The 12,566-nt window shown below is 37.5% G+C and overlaps 1 protein-coding gene across 1 annotated transcript; it reads left to right on the top strand.

Moving 5' to 3' along the window:
• Positions 1-1,134: 1,134 nt before the first annotated feature.
• kank1b (KN motif and ankyrin repeat domains 1b) lies at positions 1,135-11,215 on the top strand. Its single transcript, XM_051895476.1, has 12 exons — positions 1,135-1,354; positions 3,223-3,317; positions 4,150-6,609; positions 6,723-6,809; positions 7,522-7,609; positions 7,724-7,855; positions 7,946-8,033; positions 8,784-9,003; positions 9,877-10,019; positions 10,139-10,339; positions 10,475-10,573; positions 10,715-11,215. The coding sequence occupies exons 2-12, from the start codon at positions 3,281-3,283 to the stop codon at positions 10,766-10,768; spliced, it is 3,609 nt and encodes a 1,202-aa protein (XP_051751436.1). The 5' UTR covers positions 1,135-1,354; positions 3,223-3,280; the 3' UTR covers positions 10,769-11,215.
• Positions 11,216-12,566: the final 1,351 nt, after the last annotated feature.

The raw sequence follows: 12,566 nt of genomic DNA, 5'->3' as shown, positions 1-12,566 counted from the left end.
GACAGTCCATGTGTATCTGGACCTAGTAAACCCTATTTTATGGGGACAAAATGTCCCAACAAGGATGGCTATATCCAAAATCCTTGTCCTCATGGGGATATTTTTTGGTCCCCATTAGGAAAACAACTTCTAAATCATAGTAAGTGATGTTTTTTGAATATGTAAAAATGCAGAAAGTGTTCTGTGATGGGTAGGGTTAGGGTTACGGAACAGAATATACAGTTTGTACAGTATAAAAATCTATGGAAGTCTATGGAAACTCAGCGTGTACGAGAGTATAACCCATCCACAACAGCTTTTCTGTAGACTTTTGCAGAACTTAAGGTACAGGTAAATGACCACCAGATGTCGCTTTAATCTTGAAGACATGTCATTATCAGCATTAACAGATAATGAACCTTTTCTGATTTTTAACTTCTTAATTTTTGTATAGGATCTGCTATTACAGTATTGGGCTAAATTTCAATAATAGAAAATGGCCAGCAGATGTCGCTCTAATCTTAAAGACATATGCACTAAAAAATAACTAAAACTAGAATTCACACAGTAAAATACCATTTTCCATTGAAACAGTAATATATCGTAAAAACAATGCATTCTGGGTAATATTATTAGTCGTTTTTGAGAAAGTAGCCTATTTTTTTTAAAACGACAAATATTACCCAGAATGCATTGTTTTTTTATGGTATATCACTGTTTCAATGGAAAGCGGTATTTACTGTGTAAATATGTTTCGTTTTTTTCACAGTCATTTTTTAGAGTGTGTCATTATCAGCGTTAACTGACCCTTTTCTGTTTTCCAACTCAATTTTTGTTTGTAGGATCTGCTATTACATTTTTGGGCTAAATTTCAATAATAGAAAATGACCAGCAAATAAAAAATGCTATTTTAAATACAATAAATGGCACATAACCATGTATGTAGTTATTTTAGCGCATGTTTAGTATAGCCTACACATTGTTTTCAATATTGTATTTTCCCACCATCTACTTCACGCTTCCTTTTCTACTAAGTACAGTTAAGTAGTAAGTTAAGTCAAGTGGGAACTAGTTGGAATAGCTTACTTGCATACTACTCCTACTTTTTCTTTATATGGCAGAAATAGTACAAGTAGTACGCTATTCCGAAGTCCCACTGATATACCTCTGCTGCACACCTGCCGTAGTGCGTCATGGCGTAAGCAGCAACTCCTCCATACGCATATACAGAACAGCATGGTAAAGTTACTCCAGGACTGGCTGTTTATGCTAAGCATTCTTTACGGGAGCACCGTTTCAAGATAAACTAAAGTGTTCAGATGTAGAAGAACGCAGAGCGAGTTCCTGTTCATCTCTGAAGTTGCGCTTCGCTCTGGTATGTAAACAACAGACTCACCTGCACTAATGTGGATATGATATCTTATTGAAAATTATTCACTGCATTTGTTGTCTCTTTGGATGGAATATTTTGCTGCAGACATTACATGTGTAGCCAATGTAATTATCAATAATGTTTAAGAGAAATGTTTTCAAACATTTAAAACAAGATAAGGTGGAGTATTTAGTGCTACCAAAATACACTTAGTTATTAGTTATTTCACTCTTTATTTAAGTTATGTTTACAAGAATGTAAAATGGCTGTGGTATTAGTTGAGGATCTGGGCTCTCTGGTACAGCTAGTCTCCAGGCAGTGTGTAATCCAGTGAGGCGAAGATATACTGGGCTGTACCAGGAGCAGATTATGTCCATTAATGCACACACATACATATTTCCCCCTTAAAACTAAGTAAATCTTGAGGATGCAATATCCAGTAAACCTAACCAGATTGGTTTACCCTCTTTCACTGCATTACAACAAAACAACCCTTTGTTTGTGTTTAAGGATCCAACATATAGAACAAAGAGAACATTTTATTTGTTCTGCTAGTGCGCTAACAACATGGACATTTATCATTACATTTAGTATTCAAGTTTATTTGTAGTTTTTGTTTTCATAGTCTATAAAGTATGTTTTGTGCGAATTATATGTATATTAGATGCACATATTATTCATCAATTAGTAGTTATTTCAGGTCATATTTGTTATTCTGCATTAAAAAGAAATTGTATTTCTAAATATGTGTATTTATCACTTTTTCATCAGTCATTTTCGTAGTTGTTATTCTCAGTTTTAATGTATGCCCTAAGCTTTCATATCATATCAGATATGTGTGTGTTCATGGATCAGTGTGTGTCCATTCGTGTGTGTTGTGTCAATGTGTCCGTGTCCTCTCACTGCCAAGCAATTCAGCTGACACAATGCAGGTCTCATGTTTCAGATAGCTGTCTGCAGTGACAGTGCAAGCTTCTCCTGGGTTGCAGGGTTTCTCTCCCTCTTAATTTCTTTCTTTAATCAAAAGGATGTGATATTATGTGGCAGACACATATGGTTTTGCTTGTTGTTTGTGTGTGACTGAGCTATAACTCCTGCTTGCAGCTGCAGCAAACTAAAAACTATTAAAAAAAAGAACATGTCATGAGTTATGCACCCTCATGTCATTCCATACCCTTTTGACTTTATTTTTTCCATGTAAAACAAAAGGATACATTTTAGGTAATGTTTTTTTTCCATGCAATTACAATGAAAGGAGACTGCAAAAATGCAAAAGCACCATAAATGCACTTTAGCAGTGTTATAAAACACTGTTATGTATACTATGCACTATATTCCTATGTCATATTCACTGCTTCATGTGAGGAATAGAAGAAGAACTGGATCAGTCCAATCTAGTTGTGAATGATTCATTCAAACCAGTTCATTCAAAAGATTCAAATCCTTTTATGTTTTTACTATAATTGTCTGTAGCTCATCAGCCTCTCTTTTTTCAGGTGTTGTTTTGATGCTTACCTTTTATATCTCCACTAGGAGGCAGTATATGAAAAGATAAATCATGTGAGATCCATGATTGAAAGATTTCACCCATTACTTTTATATCTGTTAACCACAAATAACCAGACACAAAACAGCTACACTGTTTTAGCTTTAGTTTGTTTGTTTGTTTGATTCAAATGGCATGAATTTTAAATTTTTACATAGGATACAATTTGTAATTTGGACACACAACCCTAACTGTACCAGTTTCTTTTTGAACAAGAAAAGATTATTAGCAGTGTCCTGGTTGCTAAACAACAACAACAACAACAACAACACATATGTCTTAGCTGATATGTTTAACATGCTCTTGTCTGTTCTTGTTTTTCTAGTGTTTCCACGGCTGAGAAAGAGAAATTTTATTAGCGGTATCGTCAATAAAAATCTGCCATGACTCAGAAAACACACTTCCACCTGAATCAACAAGGTAAGAATCAGCAACTCTGCAGTTTCCTTAAATTATAATAAAAATGGTTTTGTATTGCATGCTCTCTGTTTCTGAATGCAAGAGGAAAGCTTTATTTATATTTTGGAATTTTTTTTCAATATAAAGGCACGTTTTTTTTTCTTTGAACTTTTCAATAGAAAAGTTTTTGAATGCTTGAGTTGATGAAAGAGAAAGGGAATAAAAAAAGCAGTGGGAGGAGAGAAACACAAAATAAGAGACTGAAGGCCTGGAGGAGGAGAGCAGAAAGAGTAAGACAAGGACAGAGAGGAGAAAGAGAACAGATGAACTTTACTAGAACTTTTTTTCTGTGACTACATTTTATTTATTTGAAAATTCTAATCAGCAGGTAAGAAAATTAATACTTAAAGTATGTCCTCTTTAGCCATATTTTAAGACATTTGCTGCTGAGCTTTTTAGTAAAGAATGCATATTTTTATGGAAATCAGATACATTTTGAAAGCTGAGAATGTCACCACTTGAAATGTGCCTGCGATACTGTGAATATAAAATATATGCATGTACTATTTTATTCTGAATTTTGAAATGTTTTTTGTCTTTTTCTTTCTACAAGTCTCCGTTTCATTCTGTGATTTTAAATAGTGTTTTCAGGCATGTTAGTTGAAAACAGTCCATAGTCATACATTTTAATGTTCTTGGCTTGGAAGTGTATTTTTATCTTATTATTGAACAGTTTTACAAAAAAAAAAAAAAAAATGATGTAGACAGATTCACTTTAAAAATATGAACTTTGAATATGAATTCTCTTCCAAATTCCTCTGCCAAAGTAATTTTGTCATCTTTGTTTAAACAGACTGGAGTGAGATCACTGCAGACACTCTTCAGAGTAGCCCATTCAGCATTGATACACCATATGGGTACCAGCTCGACTTAGACTTTGTTAAATACGTGGACGATATTGAGCGAAGTGACACCATTCGACGGCTGCACTTTAACAAGCGGCCCGGAGCCGCAAGCACTGCCTCCGAGTCGCAACGCATCATAAACCCCACACACTGGACTTCTTCAGAGTCCTTGTCCTCAGTGAGCAGTGATGAAGCCAAGAAAACTTCTCCTTCTTCATCCTCTTCCTCTTCTTCTGTCAACAGAAGAAGACCCCCACTTCCCCATTCCAAACCTAAATCCTCTAGTCCAAGACCTGCGGTCCCTCAAGACCTAGTCACCTCTCAGAGGTATGTAGATGGGACACCTGCCCCAGCCACACAACATCCTACCCCAATCAAACCAAATCCTCTAGTGGACAAAACTTTGATGGAAACATGCAAACGTTTGGAACATGAGAAGGGCTCATCGCAGCAAGGACCTCCAGAACCACAACCGCGGCGCAGACTGGCCAGTTTTGGTGGTCTTGGCTCTAGAGGTACCCTATCTCCGTATACGAGCTGGAGTGCCCTAAATCAAGGTGCCAAGATGACAGTCCTAGACCAGCCCCAACAAGGTTCCTTGTTATTGGGGAACACCCTTAAAATCAGCCCCTCAAGCTCTGGCCGAGCATCTCCAGTGAGTGGTGTGAGCCCACTCCACCTGCAGATGGTCAGGGATCAGATGGCAGCTGCATTACGAAGGTTAAAGGACCTGGAGGAGCAAGTGAAGGCCATTCCTGTCCTACAGGTGAAGATTTCTGTTTTGCAGGAAGAAAAGAGACAACTGACCGCCTTGGTCAAGAGGCAAGATGAAGATCAAAAATCAGGCTCTAGCATTGACAAAGATTTACAAGAATTTAGCTGCAAACCAGCGATGGAGGGTTGGGAGCACAGTGCCATCTCTGGTCTGACGGAATTCCAACAGCTCAGTGTTGAAATGCAACTGCTTGAAAAGAAGATCCAAGATGCACGTCTCGAATCCTCTGTCTTCAAGATGAGGGATCTAAAGTCTGTTGCAGTTGGAGATGACAGGAGCATCAATGAAGTTGTTGACATTCATCAACACAAATTAAATTTTTGTAAGGATGTTGCTGTTGGTGCAAAACCTGAGACTCAGTCAGTGGCCATCAGTGTCACTGAGACTATGCTCGGGGTTGTATCCAACAAGGAAGCAGAAACCGAGTTGCAACAGCAAACCATCCAACATTTAAGTGACCGGGTTCAGATACTGGAGGCCGAGCTTGAAGAAGCAATGCTTAAGGCAGAAATGGGCAGGCTGAGGAGTGAACTGCGGGAAGCTGAAGCGAGAAACCATGCTGACAAGAGTTCCTCCGCACAGCCACAGGTGAACTGCGCCGCAACCCAGACCGGGTCGCAAACTCGCACTCTTGGGGTTGGAAACCACAAAAACCTTGTGCATTCTGCTGTTGGGGGAGGACTAGAGCGGATTTCCATTGCTGTTGGAGTCTCCTGCAAACCCGAGGTGAAGGTTGTTTCATCTGGCCCAGATACACCTATGGAAGAGTGGGAAGTGCGCCAAAGAGTAGAGCGAAAAGATCAGTGTGTTGGAAGCAAGCTTACAGCAACACGAAATCAAGGTGTTGGGACAACAATTTGCATGTGTGACGTTGCCACAATTACTTCGGAGACAATGGAGAAAAAGAAAAACATTTCCCACCAAACGGTGGGCTGTGGAGACTGCACAGTCGACATGGATGTCGGAGCTGTCAAATCGCTAATTTCCAAAGGAACTGTCACTGACCCAGTGCGAAGCGTTGACTTTAGTGTAATGGCAATCCCACAGACTTTGTCGCAGCGTACCAGCACAGCCTTTTGCACCGTCTCGCGCAGCACCAGCACTTTTCAGGCCTGTATCTCTGAAGCCAGCACCAACACAAAGCACACGCTCACCAGGGAAAGACATACCAACACAGCACATACAATCACCCGATCTCTGGCGGTTGGGGATGGGAAGGTTTGCGACCGGAAGGCTGGTGTTCAGATGCACTCTGTTGGAACCACTACATGCTTAGTTAGAGACACAAGTACCCCTGCTGTCCCTAAATTGACGACACGAGATGTTGGCATCGGAATGGCAAATATCAATGAGAATATCCTCATCGGTCTCCATACACGAAACATTGCATGTGGTCCATCCCGTCTACCAGATCCGGTCAAGACACGTAGCATCGGCATAGAAGTGGGAGATGGGAGGATACGCAACACAGAGGGCCAGATGTTTGTGCAGACTGAGCCTGGACTTGATCTTTACATAGATCGCATGCAGAAATTACTTAAAGAACAACAGGACCTGTTAACCGACAGCCACCCTGGGTCAAAACATGAGGTCACTCTCCAATCCCACGGTCACTTAGATGAACAAGTTGGAGGTAAGGATGTTTAAATTTGTGTATCTGCCTTTTTAAAAGCATTTTTGGTCAAATTTAGATGCTTTATGTGGTTTCAGCTAATTTCTTGCTTTCATTTTCTTTCTAATTTCCAGTCACTGCACAAAGCCAGTCATCAAATGAGACTGCAATGGTTAAACAGAAGAATCAAATGGAATTGCAGATGTCCGCTGCTCTTCATGGTATGTATTTACTGTACATGTGTTAAAGGTAACTCAAGTTAGCAAGCAAAAGTATTGCATCCTGGTTGAAATGACTCCACCCGGCAAAGAAGTGCATGTAAGATACAAATATAAGCAGAAAAGAGGAGAATTTTTTTTTTTCAGAGCGATCTTTCTACTGTGGAATTTGAACGGGTGGTGAAAATAGCTCTCTCTGGTTAGTCTTTTGGCTGAATAAGCCCTACACTTAGAATATTTGGGCTGCTGTTGGCTTCTGGAATGCTCTTATGTCCTTTGGTATGTGGCAGAAATGAATACCATCCACACTGGAAGCCTGCACTGTGCATGGTTTCTGAAAGGCAGGAGTGCTTGTGTATCAGGAGTCCTTATTAAAGAATAAAAAGAGCCTTTAGCAGGTGTTTGTGGTGTATAAAGTAGTGTGTGCATGCTTAGGTGATGTCATTGCAAACAAAGGACATCAAATATTTTCAAGCTTATTCACGTCAAGGACCCACAAATATGATTTACTTTCATGGAACTTCTTTTCTTAATATATATTATGTCCAAAGAAAGGGAGATGAACATCAACTGTATGCAGATTTGTTTTTATCCCCAAACTTCACTTGAAAACCTTAAATCGCATTTTAAATTTTAGTTTAAAATTTGTTTTGAGTCTTATATTGTGTCACGTCCGATTAGTTTAATTAGAAATATGTTGTGTCATTTCCTTCAGGCTCACCCAGTGATGACCGCTGTCTCAGGTCTATCATGAAAAGAAAAAGCACCACGGATAGTATGAACCCTAAGACTGCATCGCTTGGGTAAATAAAGGTTTTCAATATTTATTAAATAACTAATAAATTCAGCGCAGTGTTGCATTGTTTGGTTGATTGTGCATTGTACATTTAATTGTATCTTTTTCTGTGCATATACAGTACACAGAGAGGTATTGTGGACCTCTTGTCTGAGGGTGGTGATTCTGAGAATGAAGAAAAGAAAAAAAGGGGAAAGAGGGAGAAAGAGGGCTGTACCAAAGATAAAGTGAAGATTCCTAAAAGAAATGAAAGGTTCACGCTCATAACAAGTTTTGTTTTATCGGTGCAAGATGAAACTGTTCAGCCAAAATTATCATGGTACATCTGTTTTCTACTGTATAGGTATACATTTAGTGAGAAGATGCTTTCTGCCTGCCAAACTCTGGAGGTTCACCTCAATGGCAGCAAGGTCATATCTAACAGAGAACTGGTGAGTTAGGAACTGAGATTTGTCTTTTAATGTCAGTTCTTTTATCTTTTCCATGTATTTTTCTGTTCTCTGCTGTTAGTAGAGGCTAAGGAGTCTCTGTAACATTTACAGCCCATTGTATGAATGTGTTTTGTACGTTCTTTATTATCAGAGATGGACTGCAAGACACTGAATCACTATTTTTAATAGGCTTGTTTCTATGGCTTTTGCTTAGTAATTAGTCATTTTACCTACATTGTTAGTGGCTCCCAATTTTTTCAGTTGCTTTCTCACACACAACAACAACATGTTCAGGAATAGTTGAACCATCTCAGATGGATCTAGCTTTAGTAAAAATTGTTTAAGAAACATGTGGGGATGAATTCTCAAGGTTCAGAAACATATAACTCAACAACAGGAAAGCAAAAGAAGGGCAAACCAAACTTAATTTATGATGTATTGTGGAGATGCATTTCACAGTCTGAAAAACTCAGTTGTTGATGTATTCTATGTTTACTCAGTCTTTTCCTCATCCCATAATTACCCACTGGCATATAGATCAGATTGTTCGGTACTCTGTGGGATTTGGAAGTTTAAAATTATAGTGTTGCTGTATTTTGTCTCTGTGTTAAAAGTAATTTAAGCCTGCTTGTGATGCCTGCTTTAATTTTGTTCTTGGCATAGTATGTCTAAAAAGTGTCCATGTAGTTTACACGGATACTCTACCCGACTTTTTGATTTGATTTTTCTGTCTGTTTGTCTTTGCAAAAGCGCTCCTGTCTGGGCACAGTGCAGCAGGAGTGGTTCTGTTTGTCCAGTCAGAAGAGGGCATGTCCACAGAACGTGGAGGACTTCCTCCTCGCTTGCCGCCATGTCTCGTCAGACGTGCTGTGCCATGTGGCCAACATGGCTGACCAAAATGGCAACACAGCCCTTCACTACAGTGTGTCTCACTCTAATTTCAGCGTAGTAAAGATTCTACTTGCTGCAGGTACCCCGAAACCACCTTATTTTGCAATGAGGAAGTAAGCTATTTTCTGTGAATATGCAAGATTTCTGATTCATTATGCGCCCACTCTTACGTTAAAAATGGATGAATTAACATATTATCCTAGATTAATCCAATGTGAAGTAGCACACCAGATTCAACTTTTGTGTTACTTCTTTATATCTTAATTTAGCTGTATTACTAATATGCTTGCAGGATCTTCATTGAATATTTCACAACCAAACCACTACTCTATCATTCAAAAGTTTGTGGTCAGTATTTTTTTTTTTTTAAAGAAATTAGTACTTTTATTCAGCAAGGATGCATTAAATTAATCAAAATAAAAAAATACTGTTCTTTTGAACTTTCTAATAATCAAAGAATCCTGAAAATAATCTTGTGTAAATGGTTTCCACAAAAATATTAAGCAGCAAGACTGTTTTCAACATACTAATATAGTAAGAAATGTTTCTTGAGCAGCAAACCAGCATATTAGAATGATTTCTGAAGGCTCATGTGACACTGAAGACTGCTACAATTTAAAATGTTATTTTAAATTGTAATAATATTTCAGAATATTATGGTTTATACTGTATGTTTAAACAAATTAATGTAGTCTTGGTGAGAATAAGAGACTTCTTTGAAAAACATTTAAAACTTGTGCTGACCCTTTGAATGGTTGTGGTTTGTTTAATATAAATGTTTATACAGGATTTCCCAGACTTGAGTGTTAAATGCTTCTGTTTCTAGAGCACTGTTTAAATAAGCTGTAGAGAGACACTCGATTGTTAAAAAGGGTTCAAATTGTGGATCATTTAATGTTTTGTGGACAACCTAGATGGACAATTAATTTGGTCTTGATTCCTTCTCATGCAGGAGTGTGTAATATTGATTATCAAAATAAGGCTGGCTATACACCCATAATGCTTGCCTCCCTGGCAGCTGTGAAAACAAAGGAAGACATGATGGTGGTGCAGGAACTCTTCAGCAGAGGCGATGTTAATGCCAAGGCCAGCCAGGTATTTGTCTCTTTGTTTTTGTCTGAATATTGAGCTATGTTTATATGAGTATTTAAACTGAGAAAACCGTTTCTCCCTAAGAGTAATCTTTTTTGTTTACTGGACTGTTTTCTTTACAGGCTGGTCAGACTGCTCTCATGCTAGCAGTCAGTCACGGGCGTATAGATATGGTCCGGGCTCTACTGGCTGCGGGGGCAGAGGTCAACGTCCAGGATGATGAGGGGTCAACCGCCCTGATGTGTGCTGGTGAACACGGCCATGCTGACATTGTCAAACTCTTACTGGCCCAGCCAGGCTGTGATGCCACACTGACTGACAATGTGAGTAACCACATTGAAAAGATTTAATATTTATTATTCTCATTTGTGATTTAAATTTGTGTTCTTGTTTAAATGTGTATGACATTTGTATCTGTGCTTTTGTTTGGTATGTTTTGTGTGTGTGTGTGCTGGTAGGATGAGAGCACTGCTTTGTCTATAGCTCTGGAGGCTGGACACAAAGACATTGCTATGCTCCTCTATGCCCATGTCAACTACTCAAAGGGCCAACCTAGGGTATGACTCTTTCTTATCTACGCCTGTACTCTCTCATCGCATTTCATTTTATTTACTATTATTATTATTACTGTTATTACTATTTACTTACCTACCAATTACTCAAATTAGCAGCACAACTGTTTTCATGCTCATCCACAGGGATCCCCTCGAAGCAAGACTCCACCTGCATCATGCAAAAACTTTTCTGATTAATATGACATTTTCCCATGCTCTCTTCATCTATTCAGATATCCCCTCTGAACAACCTGTTCAATCATTTGACTGAGATAAATGACACATTATCTTTTCAAATAGGTGGAATATTAAAGAGAGCAGGGCTGTTATCTTTCTCAAATATAAAAATACCAGTTATGCAGTTTACTAACAAAGATCTATATTTTAAATTTAACTGTTATACTATAATAGGAAACTGCATGTCAAAACAGTTTTATGTATTCATTTTATGTCATATATATGCATTTTATGATACTGTATACATATTTTTTTTTACTTTTAAAAGCTTGATTTAATTTCTTGTAATATTCCACTTATTCTATGCATTTCATAATCTAAAATCTAGATTTTAGCAACTCTTTATAAAAATGAATGAAATGTAAATGTCATGTTCATATATACGTAAATAAATATGTGCTTACAACACCACCTTGTGTTTATTGCAAAAATTACATTACTTTTTCTCTTTAGATCTATATAACTCGAACAGTTATGATGCCATCTAATGGTGAAAAGCTGGACTGCAGGTGATCAGTAGGTTGCTACTCTAAGGAACAAATTTACCAAAAATATTTACCAAAAATATTGTTATTGTTATTTATTATTAATAATATAGTACAGTTGGAAAAATATATGGGTAAACGAACCCAATGCTATAGCAATCATTCGTGAATTAAATTTGGTTGAAGATCTGAATCGTTTCGCGATTCAGTCTAAATCATTCGGACAGCTCAATCACGGACTGAATTGACCAGATACTTTAACAATAACAGAACAATAAGAGCGCTGGATGAAGTGGATGTTTTCATACAATTAATTAAAAACAAACCTACAATCTATTGTTTGTATCAGTGAAGAAGGTCTTTACATGGGTGCGGGAAGTGGGTGCAGCACCCCTGTTTTCTTAGGATAGTAAATGCAACGCAAATTTTTGTTCAGTTACATTTATTAATTTTTATCATTTAATAATTTGCTTGTAATAAACACTTTAAATGAGCAATAAAAATGTTGTTGTTTTTTTAAAAGAACAACTAAGATCAAATTAAAACGCTTTACGGGCTCAAGCAGAGTTTCTAATCACGTGTTTTGCAGCGTTGAGCAATGTAGCCAATCACAGACAAATCTGTTGATTTCTGGAACGCAATGAGATGTTAGTGTCCACTCACCGCTCAAAACACCGGAGTTTTTGTTCAGAGCTAAATGCTTTGCATGCTGTCAAATCCTATTATTAAAGAATCATGGTGAAGTCATTGAAGCGTTGTGAGATCGCGACGAACTTTAAGCGATATGCTTGTTGTTTTCTCGGAATTTTGACGCGTTTTATATATAGGCTACTTAATAAATGCTTCTTTTTATTAAGTATATAAAATATGAGTTTATATATGAGTAATATATGAGTTTAATGTAATTAGAATATTATATACATTTTCAATACTATATTTATTTTTAAAGAAATAGAATGTAAATTCCACAAGCAGAGCTTGTGTCATGAAAGAGATATTTAGCAACATTTCACATTTGGTGTAATGTCATAATGAGAAAGGGTTACATTTTTTAATGGATTTATAGGGCTAGTAAAATTGATACGAAAAAAAATCTCAATTTTTAAAACTGCTGTGCAAAGAAAACCTATTCATGTATTTCCAAGTTGGTTTCACTCGCTACTCTAATGTTAATCTTTCTGCAACTGTGGAATTTCATAAGAACATTATTTAGTTTGTGTATATTAAGCAGTTTTTGCCCTTGAAGACAGATAGATGTTGATCTTTGCCTGTAT

This window comes from Ctenopharyngodon idella, chromosome 5 (assembly GCF_019924925.1).
Source record: "Ctenopharyngodon idella isolate HZGC_01 chromosome 5, HZGC01, whole genome shotgun sequence".
Taxonomy (NCBI): Eukaryota; Metazoa; Chordata; class Actinopteri; order Cypriniformes; family Xenocyprididae; genus Ctenopharyngodon; species Ctenopharyngodon idella.
This window is presented reverse-complemented; position numbering and strand designations above follow the sequence as displayed.

Bases quoted from the DNA above. Each gene is read 5' to 3' on its own strand.
- kank1b (XM_051895476.1), top strand. From the start codon at position 3,281: ATGACTCAGAAAACACACTTCCACCTGAATCAACAAG. The intron at 6,610-6,722 runs GTAAGGATGTTT...TCTAATTTCCAG, and splicing joins CTTAGATGAACAAGTTGGAG to TCACTGCACAAAGCCAGTCA. The intron at 8,034-8,783 runs GTGAGTTAGGAA...TCTTTGCAAAAG, and splicing joins TCATATCTAACAGAGAACTG to CGCTCCTGTCTGGGCACAGT.